Raw genomic sequence first — 18,734 nt, forward strand, 5'->3', positions numbered from 1 at the left:
CCTTCATTCACAATAGTATATCAATGTATGTAAACGAATATTTTTTGAACTTTCGTGTAATTGCTCACGCTGATTAATTATTTCAAGAAGAAGAATAGATAAAAAAATCGCTGAAATAACAGAATCTACTTTGTAATTGATAACAAGCTTCGCTACGAATTTTTTAACCGAATTTTTACATATAAATAAATCATTATGTCAAACAAAAAGCAACAGCCCGCATTTCAAGGAAAGGAATGTTTCAGTCGTATGAATTTTCTCTTCCAAGCATCAATGCTTATGGCTGGCAAGAACAACACGTTATCTGCCTACTACGGCGAACTATGTCGGAGTATTGCAAAGAAAGCTGTGCTTAAAATGTAAGTAAATATCATTAGAACACAAAAATAATATTTACAAGTCATTACATTTGCAGTGATCCAAACATAAAGCGGCAAATGTGTAAACGTTGTTCACTGGCACTAAAACCAGGCATAACCGCTGACTTGCATGCTGTAACGCGACGGAAGAGGCGACAGTCTTTGAAAAATAGTGATAATGTGGATGAAAACACAAGCATGCTATTGACGTGCCGTCAATGCGGTTTTAGACGTCAGTTCATAGTGAATCCAAACTACAATTTTTGGCTGGACAATGAGGAATCTGTGGTGGAATCTATTACTCTAGGGAACAAAAAACCTGAAAACAAACAAAAGCGGTCACCAGTTAGAGATAAGGAAACAAAAGAAACCACTACAAAAGAGAAATAATTTTACTGTACAAAAAAATTTAACATTCCACATTGTGCATTTATATATAGTTAAGTTAAATTAAGTGTAAAATATGCAACTTGTGTGCCATAAAACTTCAAGATAATTACATCAGAAGATATTCAGACGACTTTTTTTTTTTTTGCTTCTTAGAACTCCACGTCAGCCCACGCGCCTGATCTGTTTTCATCGTGTAATCAACAAATGCTGACTTATCACAATGGCACTGCCAGGGCCAGTCAGAATTCGATAAGGGCACAAACGTGCCCAACAAGTTGTCCTCTTATTCATTCGCGAATAAGCAAGCAACTGATTAAGATGTTCGCTAGGCAATTAAACAATTATTTTTTTCACAAATTGCCGATCTCGCGCTATTATCCGACATATAAGCGCCTACTTAGCGCTTCTTTAACAGAGGGAAATGTAGTTGTCGTGCAGCAGCCGAATGGTGGCGAACCGCTACAGTTTCCCAGCATTTGGCTACGCGATAACTGTCAATGCAGTGCCTGTTTTCATGATAATACGAAGAGCCGACAAATCAATTGGAAGCGTGCTAGTGTGGACTCACGTATTCGAAGCATAAATGGCGGCTATGAAGAGAATGCGTTAACAATAGATTGGCAGGACAATCATAAGTCCACTTTTACTTTAGCTTGGCTAAAAGATAGAGACTTTGCGCCAACTAATCGCAAGCGCTACATTGAATCGGTTTATAAGCCGACATATCAGTTGTGGTCAAAATCTGAATTCTCAAACGTATTGCGCACTTTCGAATTTAAGGATGTAATGGCGCAGGACAAAGGTTAGTAAAATTACGATTAGAAGCGAGGGTTTGGTGTTTGAACAATTAAAAAAAATGAAACAATTTGCAGTACTTTTGGATTGGCTGGAATCGCTGGCAATACGAGGGTTTTCTATAATAAAAAATTCACCACATGACAATACTGTGGCTAGGCAATTGGCTGATCGTATTGGCTACATAAAACGCACTACTTATGGGTAAGTAACTATACTATCATAAAGTAGTTTTAAAGGTTTCCAACATTTTTAAACTCTTGCAACATGTTGCTACAGAGTATGCTAGTTTTATTCACCAAACGATTGTATGTATGTATAATTTAAACTAATCGAGATAGATATAGAGCTATATATACATATATATAAATGATTAGAATGATGAGACGATTTGAAATCCGGTCAACTGTCTGCCTGTATATACACAAATTAGTCCCTTTCTCCTTATGAAACTCCTCATTTGTCGGAACCGCCAATTTATCGCTGCCAGCGGTTCGATCTGAAAAATTTAGAAAGGGTTCATTGCCCCTATAAAATGTAAAACAAAGGGGTCAATGACCGCAAATGTAAACAAAGGTTGTTGACTTGGCTAAATGTAAACAAAGGTTGTGAACATGGCTAAATATAAACAAAGGTTGTGAACTTGGCTAAAAGTAAACAAATGGGTCATTGACATCATAAAATGTAAACAAAAGGTTCATTGACCGCATAATGTAAACAAAGAGTTCATTAACCCCATAAAATGTAAACAAAAGGGTCAATGACCGCAAATGTAAACAAAGGTTGTTGTCTTGGCTAAATGTAAACAAAGGTTGTGGACTTGGCTAAATATAAACAAAGGTTGTGAACTTGGCTAAATGTAAACAACTGGGTCATTGACATCATAATATGTAAACAAAAGGGTCATTGACCTCGGCAAAATGTAAACAAAAGGTTCATTGACCGCATAATGTAAACAAAGAGTTATTAACCCCATAAAATGTAAACAAAAGGGTCATTGACCGCAAATGTAAACAAAGGTTGTTGACTTGGCTAAATGTAAACAAAGGTTGTGGACTTGGATAAATGTAAACAAAGGTTGTGGACTTGGCTAAATGTAAACAAATGGGTCATTGACATCATAAAATGTAAACAAAAGGGTCATTGACCTCGGCAAAATGTAAACAAAAGGTTCATTGACCGCATAATGTAAACAAAGAGTTCATTAACCCCATAAAATGTAAACAAAAGGGTCAATGACCGCAAATGTAAACAAAGGTTGTTGTCTTGGCTAAATGTAAACAAAGGTTGTGGACTTCGCTAAAAATAGACAAAGGTTGTTGACTTGGCTAAATGTAAACAAATGGGTCATTGACATCATAAAATGTAAACAAAAGGGTCATTGACCTCGGCAAAATGTAAACAAAAGGTTCATTGACCGCATAATGTAAACAAAGAGTTCATTAACCCTATAAAATGTAAACAAAGGTGTTTGACTTGGCTAAATGTAAACAAAGGTTGTGGACTTGGCTGAATGTAAACCAATGGGTCATTGACATCATAAAATGTAAACAAAAGGGTCATTGACCGCATAATGTAAACAAAGAGTTCATTAACCCCATAAAATTTAAACAAAAGGGTCAATGACCGCAAATGTAAACAAAGGTTGTTGACTTGGCTAAATGTAAACAAAGGTTGTGAACTTGGCTAAATATAAACAAAGGTTGTGAACTTGGCTAAATGTAAACAAATGGGTCATTGACATCATAAAATGTAAACAAAAGGGTCATTGACCGCATAATGTAAACAAAGAGTTCATTAACCCCATAAAATGTAAACAAAAGGTTAAATGACCTCAAATGTAAACAAAGGTTGTTGACTTGGCTAAATGTAAACAAAGGTTGTGAACTTGGCTAAATATAAACAAAGGTTGTGAACTTGGCTAAATGTAAACAAATGGGTCATTGACATCATAAAATGTAAACAAAAGGGTCATTGACCGCATAATGTAAACAAAGAGTTCATTAACCCCATAAAATGTAAACAAAAGGTTAAATGACCTCAAATGTAAACAAAGGTTGTTGACTTGGCTAAATGTAAACAAAGGTTGTGGACTTAGCTAAATGTAAACAAATGGGTCATTGAACTCATAAATTATGAACAAAAGAACTGAGCCCTTGTTTAATTTTTTTTTATATTTTTATCAACAGTGAAGAATTTGAAGTAAAGTCCAAAGACAATGCACATAACTACGCCTATATGATGACGCCACTGCCGCTTCACACGGATATGCCATATTATGAATATAAGGCAGGCATAAATATATTGCACTGTTATGTGCAATCGCAATCACCGGGAGGTAGTAATCTGATGACAGACGGATTTTATATCGCCGAAAAACTACGCAAAGAATTCCCAAAATTATTTGAAATATTAGTAAAGACGCCAGTTGACTGGTATGACATTGGGAAGGATGGCGGTATGTCATTCCATAATATATGGCGCGCACCAACGATTTGGTAAAAAAAAATTGTATTTTATATTTCAACATAATTTTATTAACCTGCTTCTTCTAGTCTGGACGTTGATGGGCGTTACCATCGTATAAATGAGAACAGCAATAAACGAGATAGTCATTTCACCGTGCCTCTGGAGCAGGTAGCACCATGGTACGAAGCTTATGATAAATTCATTGAATTGGCATATGCCGAAGCTGTCGATTTCAAAACTACGCCCGGTGACGTTTTTGTCTTTAACAACTTGCGTATGCTGCATGGACGCACTGCGTATGAAGATTCGCCCGCTAACAAAAGGCTTTTGATCGGTGCATATGTTGACTGGGATATAATTTATTCAAAAATACGTATTATTAGGTCCCAAATTGCTGGTAACTGTTAAAATGTTAATAAAATAAATGCCTGCAAGTTAATGAATGAAAGTATATATATGTTATGAATTAGTTTTTTTTTTTAATTTATTTTTACTTAATTAACTTTTTATTTTTTATTATGTATATCAATTTTTTAATTAATTTTAATAAAGTTTCTTATATCATTTTTTTCAATTAATTTTTTAAAACTATTTTTATTTGGTAATTATTGTTTTTAATTTGTTAGTTTTAAATTTTCTTTTTTATTACTGTTTTTAAAATATTATTTTTAATGTATTATATTTAAATTATTATTTTTTGATTATTAATTTTTGATTAACTGCTATTATGTAAATATTCGCGCGCAACAGGAAAAAAGAATAATATGTTATCGATAACCACGCGTGGCTTGGCAACCCTGATTTGTTACTTCAAACACAGCTGTTTGTTGTTGACAACTCTAATAATTTATTTATAAAATTGTGGTGAACATTAGACTTTGCTTATCACTCACCCACATAGTCCTGCAACGTTTTATATAGTTGATCGATATTGTTTTAAAAGACTTTCCGCGGTGTCTTCTCATTTATTTCTAAGCATTCCATTATAAATACGTCGAAATGTCTTTACGTCAGCTTGTTGATGGGGATTGTGGTGGCGTTAATCCACTCATGCAACTTGGAGGACAATTTACAAGAGATGCCTCACGCAAAGATGAAGGCTTCGTGAATTCTCAGTTTGAGCGTAACTTGAGACCAGATGAACATCTAGTAAATGAGTTTCTAGGACAAGTGACGGCGCCACCACAATCTTTCCAAATGGATGCACTACTTCAAGAGATGCGTCAAATAGAACAAGCAAACGTGATGGCAGTCAATCAAGCAACCCGTGGTATGGATAATACAAGCAGTGTTAGCAAACAGTGGGGAAATGAATTTGACATGCAGCCGTTAATGACAACAGCCGCACAAATGGTACACATGCAGCCACAAAAGCAACAATTAGTGCATGTGCGAGAATTTTTCGATGAAGATGGACCTGGTGTATCTGGTTCGTTTTTAGGTCATACGCCTGCAGCGCCATTTGTCCCACTACAAACATTGCCAGCACCATACCTAGCCATATGTCCACCATATGTACCCAGTACGGAGAGGTTTTTTGAAGAAGCCAAGTCACTTACTAAAGAGGAGACAGAGAAATTATTACCGCAAACGTCCACTAAGGAGTATGTTGAAGATTGGATCAACGATTATGCGGCCAGTGCAAAACAACGTCAAGAATCTACTAGCAGTTATAATGAGACTTTCTGGCAGCGTCTGCAGGATGAATGGCAAAAGTTATCCGAAGAGTCAGAACATCCATGGTTATCTGAATATGGTGAAAATTACGATCCATATAAAGAGTATGCCTATGCAGAAGAAAACCCATTGGCTGAAGTGGAAAATGCATTGACGAAAGGTAAAGAATATATGCAAAATGGCGATATACCTAGTGCAGTTCTTTGTTTCGAAGTGGCTATCAAAAAGGAGCCAGAAAACGCCGAAGCATGGGAATTGTTAGGCATGGCACAGGCGGAGAATGAAAATGACCCACAAAGTATAGCGGCGCTAAAGCGTTCTCTGGCGCTACGCCCAGATAACAACCGTGTGCTGATGGCGCTTGCTGTTTGCTACACCAACGAAAGTCTACAGAGTCATGCGTTACGCATGCTAGTCAACTGGATGGAAGTAAATCCAAAATACAAACATCTATTGCAACAGCATCCAGAATTACAAGCTGATGGTGGTGCCATGGCTTCTTCATTAATCGTTGGTAGCAAACTGCAAGCCGTACAAAATCTCTTTCTCGATGCTGTACGTTTGAATCCACAAGAAGTCGACGCTGACGTGCAAGAAGCCTTAGGTGTGCTCTACAATCTATCCTCCGAGTACGACAAAGCAGTCGACTGTTTTCGTGCCGCACTACATGTTAATCCTCAAAATGCAAAAGTATGGAATCGTCTGGGCGCTAGTTTAGCCAATGGCTCGCGTTCTGTAGAAGCAGTTGAGGCCTATCAGCATGCATTGCAGCTAGAACCGGGCTTCATACGTGTACGTTATAATGTTGGCGTGTGTTGCATGAACTTGAAGGCATACAAACAAGCCGTTGAACATCTGCTAACGGCTTTAAATATGCAAGCAAATACGATGGCTGCACGTGATTTACCTGACGACGCAGGCGCTATTGGCGGTGGTCAAGCGCAAATGTCCGACTCCATTTGGAGTACATTGAAAATGGTAATTTCCTTAATGGGCCGTAGTGATTTACATGGCGCTGTAAATGCACGTGATCTCAAAGTGTTGAATGAGACGTTCATGGACGCAGCCTAATTGCGTATAGTTTTATTTTATAAGTGTAAAGCATACTATTACGTTTAATAATTTGAATATTAATGGTGTTGGCTTGCTTCTGCAAATCATATACAATGCTACTTTTTAATAAATATTAATCAAATAAGCTAATATGCAGACGTTTTCTTGCAAGTTAGGCAAAATACCTTAAAATACTGCTGTTGTGTATTTATGCAATATTGGCAGCACTCGAATACTCAGACCATTATCACTACGTAATTTGAGATACAAAACTATAATTTTGTATTTCCTACAAATATTTTTGATTAAACTATTAATTTAATAACATTTTCCAGCCTTCATATTTACTACTGGCTAGCGGCACAATATTTGATTTTTGTTTGACACTTGTCTTTCCTGTTTGGTTTTTGGTGCAAACAGTTTATCGCAGGGAAATTCATATTTTGCTTTAAAAACATTTATTTTACGTTGTTTATGTTCATATTTCGTACACTTTTTATAACACATATGTACATATGCGCACATAATATAACAGTACTGCTTATAACACGTCATAACGCAATTATACAGTTGAATTTACAATTTTACTAGTTTATTTGTATTAACTTAAATTTTGGAAATGTTGAGTACACTGAGGCATCTTGTATAGCAGTTCCGTTTACTTTTTGATTATATTTCCGACGTGGCTCGCAGCCATATCGCACCAATGTAACGATATCTTAAGCATTTCATTTGCTGGCTAAAAGTTTCCTGATTATTATAACGAAGAGTAGTCCAGTAGTGAAAGCGCCAACTGCACAGCATATATGTCTATTTTGAGTTGAATGGTAAACAATGTTAAAGGTTATGGCTGATTTTATAATAAAGTAACATTTTGCACAACACGAATTAAGAGTTATATTTTTAAATTTATATAAATAAACAATCACATAGTAGCAGTTATTTGAGCATTTGGAAAATATGCTTGTTCTACATTTTAACATTGCATTGAGTTTTAAGCGAGTACACAACACTGTTTGCCGGGTGGAGCAACATCTTTATCAGCAATGATAGTGTTAGTGGCTTCTGGTTTTACTATATTAGCCGATGTTTGTGTTGTTGTTGGTGGTAATTGTGGTGGCAATGATGGCGTTGGTGAAGTGCTATGTTAGAATTTTTTAGAGAAGTGATAAAGGAAAACAGCATTTAAACAAAGCAAAAGTAAAAAACTAAAAGAATTACACTGCTTACAATGCGTATGAACAAAAAGCACCAATACGTACAAAAGCGAACGCTGTAAATGTATGACAATTAAGAAATGTATTGTATGCACACGATTATAGCATAGAATAGCAGAAATTTAACTTACACATCAGCCTATGATTTGCAAAATTTTACTTTTTTTGTCGAAAAATATTTAAAGCTACAAAAAACAATTACAAGTTTAAAATATTGACTGGCTACGATATGGTAAATACATACATATGTACAATGTGACGCAAAAGCACTTGACAGATTTAGCGTACTCTCCGCAACTATAGGCCTAAAGCTCAACATTTAAACACAAAACAATTAAACAAGTTTTTGCTACAAAAATTTGCTGAAAGTTAGCTATTTTATGCCGAATTTGAGCCGAAATCGGAAATTACATTATCATATCTACAATAACAATGCTGGCGTGCTTATGTACTCGTGCTGCAAGTGTTAGGCTGACGTCACTTAATCCATTATCAGCTGAGCCTACAATATTCAGCGTCTTCGGGGCATGTGGTTATCAATAACTGAGCTGACGGATTTCAGTAATTGTAGATGATATAGCGCTGCCGAATTTTTTATACACTTTATATATGCGATGAGCATAAATTGACATCAAATGGCTTCTGTTAACATATACGGCTTTATGGAAAGCGTAATGTGCTAGAATAAATACTGAATGACCATTTGCAGCATAATATTAGAGCTTTATGAAATACATTTGTTATATTTTTTATGATACAATGGCTTGAATATTGATGTTTTGTGTGCATACATACATATATGCATATTGCACTTGTTTGAATGAGTATGCAAATATTGAACTATTATATCGCGTACAAAGTTTCTTTGGCGCACAATTATGCATAATACAAATTTTAATTAATTAATTAATTATGACAAATGGACTTGTTACATGCAGGGCGTCAGATAGTAGCGTGTATTGAAATGGTTTGGTTTTTTTGCTGCTGAAAATTTTGGGCACAAATATATGTAGCTGCTTCACTTGCTCGCCGACGAAACTTTAATATGTACATGCTTTTAATTTCGGTTCTTGTACTTGAAGCAATGTATTTATTACCAGAATTATTGCTCGCTTTTCTTTTCACTTTTTGTTAGATTAGAGTGGAAAAACGTAAGCTTTAGTTAGCTTTTTTAGTTACAAATGCTATCATGCAAGCGCACTTTGTTAAATATTAACGTAGCTTGATACATTTAAGTATGTACTTACCTTACTGGCAATTTAACCGTTTTGTCGACCTCGAGATCACCTATGTAATACTTTTTAAGCATTTGTCTGCAATAAAATAGTGAAATTTAAGCATTTTGCATATTTGCAGTTTTAAAATGTATAAAACCAACTTCGCCTCTTGACTATGTCCAACATCCTGAAAATCACGTGTGGCGTCACGGCCACCTACTTCGTCTAATGCTTCTTCGCCTCCGGGATGCTAATTTAATACATTATTTTTTTATTTACACAAGATTAGAATGAAAATAGAGTCAATCAATTTTTCTCTTACCTCGTTTCGAAATTTAGTCACATCATACACTTTTCCTTCGATTATTATCCAAAGGTCCTCTGGTTTATTGTGTTGTTTCACAACTTCTAAAGTATAGGTTTTGGCTGCCATTTAAATATTAATAAAAAACAATTTGTACAAAAATTTGGGATAATGTCGTTTTTCACACTGCGAACGCTATAACAGGCAACCAACAAGAAAGACGACTTGATTACTAATGACAGCTGTGAACAGCTGAGCAGTGCGTTGTTGAAATTAGGCCTATTCACAGCGCATGACAGTTGAACTAATTTTGGTGTATAATTATTTTCAATGACTGATATTTATTTCTTAGAAGTGCTCGTGATATATAAAAATTTGTATGCAACCATTTTCGCGATAATTTCTTCGGTTTTTAGCGTTTTAAAAACTGTATGTCACCCTATTTCACACCCTTTATCCGTGGTATACAACACAAATGCCCTCAATGTGACCATATTCTCAATGGCTTCGATATATTTGCAGACAAGAGCTAACACAAGTACTGTATTCGGCCTTTTAGGTCTTCTGGCTCCACAGGCCCAATGTATGTTTTATATAGAAATCACTTCCACGTAAACCTACTCCCAAATCCCATTTCCTATATTTCTATAAAAAAAATACAATAGAAACAAGTCTTCTTGAAATAGTGCATCATAATTTATTTTCTTTTAAACATAAAAAAAACGGTATATTTCAATTTTTAATCAGAACTGATGTTAAAAGCGTTAAATTACAAAATAGAGCTAAATTAACGAGATACAATGAATACTCTTGAATTTTGAATTTGGTGGTTTTCTATTTAAATTTAGAATGCGCCTCCGCGAAGACGTAGCACCAAATGGAGTGTCGATTCCTTCTGTATATTGTAGTCGGACAAAGTTCGTCCATCCTCGAGTTGCTTACCGGCGAAGATCAGACGTTGTTGATCTGGTGGAATGCCCTCCTTATCTTGAATCTTAGCCTTTACATTCTCAATTGTGTCCGATGGCTCAACTTCCAAAGTAATAGTTTTGCCGGTGAGTGTCTTCACGAAAATTTGCATACCACCACGCAAACGCAATACCAAGTGAAGAGTAGACTCTTTCTGAATGTTATAATCGGACAGGGTGCGTCCGTCTTCCAACTGCTTACCGGCAAAGATCAAACGTTGTTGATCTGGTGGAATGCCTTCCTTATCTTGGATCTTAGCCTTAACGTTCTCAATGGTATCTGAAGGCTCTACTTCCAAGGTAATGGTTTTGCCGGTGAGGGTCTTAACGAAAATTTGCATACCACCACGCAAACGCAATACCAAGTGAAGAGTTGATTCCTTTTGAATGTTGTAGTCTGACAGGGTGCGTCCGTCCTCCAATTGCTTACCGGCGAAGATCAAACGTTGTTGATCTGGGGGAATGCCTTCCTTATCCTGGATCTTGGCTTTGACATTTTCTATGGTGTCGGATGGTTCAACTTCCAAGGTGATGGTTTTGCCGGTGAGGGTCTTCACGAAAATTTGCATACCACCACGCAAACGCAATACCAAGTGAAGAGTAGACTCTTTCTGGATGTTATAATCGGACAGGGTGCGTCCGTCTTCCAACTGCTTACCGGCGAAGATCAGACGTTGTTGATCTGGTGGAATGCCTTCCTTATCTTGGATCTTAGCCTTAACGTTCTCAATGGTATCTGAGGGCTCTACTTCCAAGGTGATGGTTTTGCCAGTGAGGGTCTTCACGAAGATTTGCATACCACCACGCAAGCGAAGGACTAAGTGGAGGGTTGATTCCTTCTGGATGTTGTAGTCGGACAGGGTGCGTCCGTCCTCCAATTGCTTACCGGCGAAGATCAAACGTTGTTGATCTGGTGGAATTCCCTCCTTATCTTGGATCTTAGCCTTAACGTTCTCAATGGTATCTGAGGGCTCCACTTCCAAGGTAATGGTTTTGCCGGTGAGGGTCTTCACGAAAATTTGCATACCACCACGCAAGCGAAGGACTAAGTGGAGGGTTGATTCCTTCTGGATGTTGTAGTCGGACAAGGTACGTCCGTCTTCCAACTGTTTGCCGGCGAAGATCAAACGTTGTTGATCTGGTGGGATTCCCTCCTTATCTTGGATCTTGGCTTTGACATTTTCTATGGTGTCGGATGGTTCAACTTCCAAGGTGATGGTTTTACCGGTGAGGGTCTTCACAAAAATTTGCATACCACCACGGAGACGCAATACCAAGTGAAGAGTAGACTCTTTCTGGATGTTATAATCGGACAGGGTGCGTCCGTCTTCCAACTGTTTGCCGGCGAAGATCAAACGTTGTTGATCTGGTGGAATTCCCTCCTTATCTTGGATCTTAGCCTTAACGTTCTCAATGGTATCTGAGGGCTCTACTTCCAAGGTAATGGTTTTGCCGGTGAGGGTCTTAACGAAAATTTGCATACCACCACGCAAACGCAATACCAAGTGAAGAGTTGATTCCTTTTGAATGTTGTAGTCTGACAGGGTGCGTCCGTCCTCCAATTGCTTACCGGCGAAGATCAAACGTTGTTGATCTGGGGGAATGCCTTCCTTATCCTGGATCTTGGCTTTGACATTTTCTATGGTGTCGGATGGTTCAACTTCCAAGGTGATGGTTTTGCCGGTGAGGGTCTTCACGAAAATTTGCATACCACCACGCAAGCGAAGGACTAAGTGGAGGGTTGATTCCTTCTGAATGTTGTAGTCTGACAGGGTGCGTCCGTCCTCCAATTGCTTACCGGCGAAGATCAAACGTTGTTGATCTGGTGGGATTCCCTCCTTATCTTGGATCTTAGCTTTAACGTTCTCAATGGTATCTGAAGGCTCTACTTCCAAAGTAATAGTTTTGCCAGTCAGGGTCTTCACGAAGATTTGCATACCACCACGCAAGCGAAGGACTAAGTGGAGGGTTGATTCCTTCTGGATGTTGTAGTCGGACAAGGTACGTCCGTCCTCCAATTGCTTACCGGCGAAGATCAGACGTTGTTGATCTGGAGGAATACCCTCCTTGTCCTGAATTTTGGCTTTAACGTTTTCAATTGTATCGGAAGGTTCAACCTCCAGAGTAATTGTTTTACCCGTCAATGTTTTAACGAAGATTTGCATACCGCCACGCAAGCGTAGAACTAAATGTAAAGTGGATTCCTTCTGAATATTATAATCGGACAGTGTGCGTCCATCCTCCAACTGTTTGCCAGCGAAAATCAAACGTTGTTGATCTGGGGGGATTCCTTCCTTATCTTGAATTTTAGCTTTGACATTCTCAATAGTATCGGAAGGCTCAACCTCCAAAGTGATGGTTTTTCCCGTCAAAGTTTTGACGAAAATCTGCATGCCACCACGTAGACGAAGAACCAAATGAAGTGTAGACTCCTTCTGGATGTTGTAATCGGACAAGGTGCGTCCGTCTTCCAGTTGCTTACCGGCAAAGATTAAACGTTGTTGATCTGGGGGGATTCCTTCTTTGTCTTGAATCTTAGCTTTAACATTTTCAATAGTATCGGATGGTTCAACCTCCAGAGTGATGGTCTTGCCAGTCAAGGTCTTCACGAAGATTTGCATTTTGGAAAGAGTGCTGCAAAACGAGATCAATACAAAAAAAATTATAAAATTAATTTGGTGAAAATCGAAAATCAGATTAATCCAATTTATTTATTAAGACACGTAAAGCAGTGATGACTAATGAAATGTTGTTATTCATTGCTTATGTTTGTTTGTAAGTGCTTTTAGTTTAGCCATCACTGTTTGAATTTGTATGTTTATCATAATTCCAGAAACTTCTGTTGCGATATTACACGTTTATGGAAAACAATATACATATGTTACTTCTTGATTAAAAACTAAAATTTAATCTAAGATTTTAAGGTAAAATCGAGTAAAAAGTAATTGTAAATGAGGTCATCTGTGACGCCATCTTGAAATTATGTGCAGGGGAAAATTTTCAATCGATTTCACAAGTGCAGCGCTGCTTGCATATACAGATACACATTTCTATCAATTTTCCAGCGTTTTCCACTGCGCACGAACAAACGCTGATTTTACACAATTGCACAAATTTAATTAAAGTAAAATAAACAAATTGGCAATGAACTGCATTTGCATAATCAACGCACTCACCTTAACCTCCTTTTTCACACAGAAATTAGTTTTTCAATAAAAATATTGGTTCTTCTCTGCAGTAATTCTCAATACAGTTTGCTTATTTTCTTTAAAAAAAAAAATTTTTTTTCCTTATATATATATATATATTTCAAAGCTCACTTATTTTCACAGAAAATTATTACAAATAACAGGCGCTGGTAAACCTTAAAGTGTTTCGCTCACAATTGTTAAATACCGTTTGAGCAGAAGCAGGCTAGTGCTAGCTATTTATACCAATGCTCATATATAATGGAAAATGTATAAATTTCCCTTATATCCCTGGAAGTGCTACGCAATGGCCGTTATATACAATAAAAGACACATTGGCCATCTCTTTTGCGTACTTTTTGTTTGAATTTTATGCTATGCTTGATTTGTACGCCATTTCAGCATTTCCGACTTTAATACATATAATATTGGTTTCTTCATTGTTCAAATAATTCGTGGTATATGAAGTGCAGTTGAAATTTGCGGAAAATGTTGCTTTTTTTACGCTTTTGATTATTGCGTATTTGTGAAAAATTTATTTTCTCAAATTTTTTGTCTCTTTCACAGGTTGGTACATTTTATATACAGTGTTGGTAGCGCGTTTGTATTTTTATTGTATAGGTTCTTATTTTATATCATTAATCTACAAAATATTCTATATTTAGAATATTTTAGAGCTGCTCGAGTGTTAGCATTTGATTATAAATTTGGGTTTTAATTGCAAATATTAACTGGGTAAAATTTTAAATGGGGCACACACATATATTTGCGCATTAATTTTTTGTTATAATTTGCTACTTACGCTTCACAACACTGTGTGTAATTTGTTTTTGGGTCGGGAAAAATATCCCAAAGTTGGCATTGGAACTTTTATATACTGGAAGCTATGTTTTTTTATTTTGTTATATACAATTACATTTTATCTATAAACTGGAAACAGCTGACTCGTATATGCTTGATATTGCATTAGCGCACACGGGTTATCTTTGTACTTAAGCAAAGAATCTATGAAGCGACCGCGAATAGATATACCATATACACATATGTATATATGTAAATATAATGCTTATATAAAACGACTGTTCTTGCACTTTCCAGAAAAGTGGAACGTGCGTTGTTGTGTAAATAAGATTACATTGATTATTTATTTGCGTTTCGTTTATAGATATAATTTTAACATATTTCAGCTGGCGTTTTAGTTCTACACATCGCATATTAAATTAAAAGATGATAATATAGAGGTGTAGAATAGAGAAGAAAATGATTTTACTTACTTTTTATGTGCTTACACTTTATTTGTTTGTTAAATGGCTTTTGTTGTAATTTTCACGTTGCAATTGCATGTGATCACTAGTTTTATGAAAACTTCAAAATTTTCTTTAAATTAACAAAAATATTCAGATTGTCAGAATAAATTAAATTGTCTTGGAAACTAAGCAAGCCAGTGTTATATACTCATTGTTTGAGACAAGTATTTTTTGTTTGAGGAAAAGGGGAATTAATGCATAAGCAATTGTATACATACATATGAATTGGATTTGAATTTTTGGGCATTTAGATATGTATGTACTTACATACATATGATAGTATGTATGTTAAACAAATTATTAAATAATTTACATGCATTTATCATATATATTTATATAATATATAAGAATATATTTCAAGAAATTTTATTACAAATGACTAATAAAAATTATGAAATAAAAATTCGCAAGTGGAAAGCGATGAGGTGGCTTATCTACAAATGTTAGTATATGTATAAGTATATAGTTAGGTTTTTATGAAGTAAACAGTTGTATATAAATATGTACATATGTACAATATTATCGGTGTTTTTGGTGCTTCCTTGAAATTTCGATGGTCACATCAAAACATTGCCAAAGAAATGCATGTATGTACATATGTTTATATATTAACGCAATATACATACATACTTGTGTATTTTCTAAGCAAAGGAAAAAGGTATAGGGAAGTCATTTAGTAGCCCTGACCGAGTTTTGTACGTATGTATTTCCGTAGTCTAGACACATATCTACATATGTATGTATGCATATATGTATGAATATAGTATTTATACATTTCCAAGCAAATATTATTACAGGGTCATACATATGCATGTAAGTATGTACGCCTCAAGTACAATATTATTTAAATGTACTTTCACTAGAGATCAGTGACTTTTGATTTGAATAGCTTTTGTATAGATTTTTAGCAAAGGATTATTTTCTAACCAGCTGCAATAAAATCTACAGGTTACTGAACCTTTTTCGTCTAGACAATTTAAGTGCTAATCAATATGTATTTCAATATGCTGCATTTAGTTCTCCATGTATGCATGTATGTATGTGTGTAAGTACGGAATACATACAAAAGTATGCGTGTATAAGTGCACGAACTTTTCGCCAACATCCACCCTTTATAAATAATATTTTCCAATGAAATATAAGTTGGGGGGGGTAAAAGAACTTTTGTGTTCTTTGTACGCAGCAGTTGCTTTTTCGAATGAAGACTATATAAGTACATATCTATGTATATAAATATTTCTATAAGTACATTTTCGTGTTGTAATTAGTTAAACAGTAAAAAAAAGCACAAAGAACGCTTTTACCAGCGAATTTAAGTTCATTAATGTTCTCTGCTTTGACCACAAAGAGTGTAATGAACGCTAACGTTGGCATTGAGATCGCCATGTCTACAAATGTATGTACTTACATACACATGTACACATGTGTGTTTATAAAGTCACAGCTGTTTGACGTTTCGAAAAGGAAGTCTTTTGCTTATTATTATTATTAACGCTCGTTTAACAATTTAATTTTTAGCTTCCATGTAAAACATATTAAGAATACATCTTCGTAATACCTATCAGCCGACGTTGAAAATTATAAATAAAACGTAATTTTTCCTTGTAGAAAGGTAATGTTTGGAAACATTAAATGCGTCTTATGTTGTAAATATTGTATAACGATAAACAAACGCAATATACATTTATATGTATGCACATACGTAAATATGTATTGTATATTAGTTTAGCTAACTATAGCAGCAAAAGAAATTTCGTTGTGGCAGACGTTAATTGGCCCACGCTGCGTATCTCAAGGTCAATACTACGTACGACTTTCGAATTATTACCCAAATTTATTGTTTATAAATACGAATTAAGTTCAACAACTTGCGAAAAAGACAAAAACGAATATCAACGACAATAAATATAATATATAGTAAAGAATGCTATTATACAGATAAGAATGTTTATCAACATGCTTTAAAAAAAAAAAAACAGACATTCGGTATATTGATAGCAGACACTTTGTAAAAAAGTATTCTAATAATATTATTTATTTTTTGCACGTAAGAAGTAATAATTCTAGCCCTGTTTATCTTCCAACCAGGTTGGTCAATAACACTTGAAACGAAACGAAACTGTTTTGCCTTCAAAATATACTAAAATTACATATACCTATAATAATAATATATATACATATTGGACGGCTGCAAAAAACGCAAGTTATATTTACCATGCTGTCTTCAAGCCTTAAAGTGTCTGGATATGCATTATCAGCTTTGGAGTCCAGTCATGGAGTCATGGTTCGTGGATATACAATTAATTCAAGTCCTAATCGGTGCCTATGCAACAAATTTGTACTGGGCGGTATACTACTTGATGATAGGGTTCCATAATTGATTGACCTGTGGTATGTAGAGTCATAACTGCGCTCATGCTGTTCGACCCTATGCGTACTTTCAACTGTGTATAAAGTGCTTCTTTATGAATCGCTAATGATTTACGTAGGTTAACTTTTAACATTATTAAAAGATCATAATGAAGTTCCTGTATGGAAAACTTTTTTATTTGATAAGATACCAACTGACTAGACTTAAATGGAAATTTTTTATTTGTGAAGTTAACCTTTTTTACTGTTTCTATTCAAATCATGCGATTACTTCAACTACTGAATGCAAATAAAATATAAAAATGTATGCAGATTATCGCAGCACTACTGGATGAAGAGTTGTTTGACATTTGACATATTTTATGCAGGTTTTGCTACTGCTCTAACAAAATTTCTGAAATGTATACATAAATATTGTCAAAAATTTGTATTGTATAAATACTGCCAGGTAAAACAATAATAAAATGTCGAATTTCAATAAAATTTTCAATAGTACCACCATCACTGGACGAGCTAATGTGAGTAGTGCCAACCATTTCTACGATTCATTTGCATTTTATGACGAACATTTTATTGGCAGGTTGCCAAAGCGACTTACGCTTCCTTCGCTTTATTCTACATAATACATCGCTTACGCAAACGCTCAAAGACAGCAACTCAATGCACCGACTGTGAGTGTAAGAATTGTCACGATGAAAAAGCAGCAACGGCAGATCACTATGAGAGCGATGCCAGCGGTAGCACATGCGATGTTGAGACTTGGCGGCGCGCAATTGACGCGAATAAGCCGTCAACCACAAATACCGGTGATACTGTTGGTAATGAAAACGGCATTACGGTGAATACAGTTGAAGTGGCCGATGCAGGTAGTGCTGCTAAACGCGAAGTGCACATTTTGGGGCCCGTCAAAGCGCATAAGCAGACGGCAAAAATGAAGTCGTGCGATGCCGATAATTAAATGACATTTGTGCAATATTTTCAACATATTTTTTATGCAGCTAATATTTTTTTGAGTTTCAGCTTGATTTTTTGACAACAATTAAATTTTGGAAACTTATTAAAAAAAAAAATTTTGGAAACTTATTAAAAAAAAATTTTTTAAAACTTATTAAAAAATATTAAAAACTTAAGGTTCACTACATTTAAATACAAATTTAAGTTAAGATATTGTGTGTAAAAGTTTTCTACGCCATTTTTCGTCTACACAAAATATACATATATACATTATTTTTTAATTTAATAGCTTTTATTATTTCATTTTTGTTCACTTTAATATTTCATAAAATTGCGTTGAACCGCTACACAGCAACTGCGCTTTTTCAAATACATTTTGCGCTTATTTTTCATCATAAAACACTACAAATAAGGTATTTGTTTGGAATAAGATACACTTTCAAGGTTTTGCTACATAGTAAAAGCT

General features: G+C 35.4%; 6 protein-coding genes across 9 annotated transcripts; 4 read left to right on the plus strand and 2 right to left on the minus strand.

Moving 5' to 3' along the window:
- The first annotated feature begins 121 nt into the window (after nucleotides 1–121).
- On the plus strand, nucleotides 122–821 carry Rpp21 (ribonuclease P protein subunit Rpp21). Its single transcript, XM_014238379.3, has 2 exons — nucleotides 122–359; nucleotides 416–821. Exons 1-2 carry the CDS (start codon nucleotides 196–198, stop codon nucleotides 747–749), a joined length of 498 nt encoding a protein of 165 aa, XP_014093854.2. The 5' UTR covers nucleotides 122–195; the 3' UTR covers nucleotides 750–821.
- On the plus strand, nucleotides 741–4,464 carry LOC106619999 (gamma-butyrobetaine dioxygenase). The gene is made up of 5 exons (XM_070109858.1): nucleotides 741–831; nucleotides 903–1,551; nucleotides 1,622–1,748; nucleotides 3,734–4,042; nucleotides 4,100–4,464. Exons 1-5 carry the CDS (start codon nucleotides 823–825, stop codon nucleotides 4,419–4,421), a joined length of 1,416 nt encoding a protein of 471 aa, XP_069965959.1. The 5' UTR covers nucleotides 741–822; the 3' UTR covers nucleotides 4,422–4,464.
- Nucleotides 4,465–4,845: 381 nt separating this feature from the next.
- Nucleotides 4,846–7,631, plus strand: Pex5 (peroxin 5). Its single transcript, XM_014235757.3, has one exon. It carries the CDS (start codon nucleotides 5,013–5,015, stop codon nucleotides 6,759–6,761), a length of 1,749 nt encoding a protein of 582 aa, XP_014091232.2. The 5' UTR covers nucleotides 4,846–5,012; the 3' UTR covers nucleotides 6,762–7,631.
- LOC106618140 (cytochrome b5) lies at nucleotides 7,185–9,752 on the minus strand. 3 transcript variants are annotated; one of them, XM_036359579.2, is made up of 5 exons: nucleotides 9,500–9,752; nucleotides 9,339–9,427; nucleotides 9,208–9,273; nucleotides 7,974–8,016; nucleotides 7,185–7,885 (listed from the first exon to the last, which is right to left on the minus strand). In XM_036359579.2, exons 1-5 carry the CDS (start codon nucleotides 9,608–9,610, stop codon nucleotides 7,823–7,825), a joined length of 372 nt encoding a protein of 123 aa, XP_036215472.1. In that variant the 5' UTR covers nucleotides 9,611–9,752; the 3' UTR covers nucleotides 7,185–7,822. The 3 variants fall into 3 exon arrangements, with proteins under 3 accessions (XP_036215472.1, XP_014091207.1, XP_014091217.1); XM_014235732.3 differs by lacking the exon at nucleotides 7,974–8,016 and having other exon boundaries at nucleotides 9,500–9,749; XM_014235742.3 differs by lacking the exon at nucleotides 7,974–8,016 and having other exon boundaries at nucleotides 7,185–7,553; nucleotides 9,500–9,738.
- Nucleotides 9,753–10,155: 403 nt separating this feature from the next.
- Nucleotides 10,156–15,026, minus strand: LOC106619212 (polyubiquitin-C). Of its 2 annotated transcripts, none has more exons than XM_070109856.1 (2): nucleotides 14,912–15,026; nucleotides 10,156–13,083 (listed from the first exon to the last, which is right to left on the minus strand). In XM_070109856.1, exon 2 carries the CDS (start codon nucleotides 13,068–13,070, stop codon nucleotides 10,326–10,328), a length of 2,745 nt encoding a protein of 914 aa, XP_069965957.1. In that variant the 5' UTR covers nucleotides 13,071–13,083; nucleotides 14,912–15,026; the 3' UTR covers nucleotides 10,156–10,325. The 2 variants fall into 2 exon arrangements, with proteins under 2 accessions (XP_069965957.1, XP_069965956.1); XM_070109855.1 differs by lacking the exon at nucleotides 14,912–15,026 and adding an exon at nucleotides 13,626–13,851.
- A 2,674-nt stretch (nucleotides 15,027–17,700) lies between these two features.
- LOC106618798 (uncharacterized) lies at nucleotides 17,701–18,444 on the plus strand. The gene is made up of 2 exons (XM_070109859.1): nucleotides 17,701–17,832; nucleotides 17,895–18,444. The coding sequence occupies exons 1-2, from the start codon at nucleotides 17,779–17,781 to the stop codon at nucleotides 18,270–18,272; spliced, it is 432 nt and encodes a 143-aa protein (XP_069965960.1). The 5' UTR covers nucleotides 17,701–17,778; the 3' UTR covers nucleotides 18,273–18,444.
- The last annotated feature ends 290 nt before the right edge of the window (nucleotides 18,445–18,734 follow it).

This window comes from Bactrocera oleae, chromosome 5 (genome assembly GCF_042242935.1).
Source record: "Bactrocera oleae isolate idBacOlea1 chromosome 5, idBacOlea1, whole genome shotgun sequence".
NCBI lineage: Eukaryota > Metazoa > Arthropoda > Insecta > Diptera > Tephritidae > Bactrocera > Bactrocera oleae.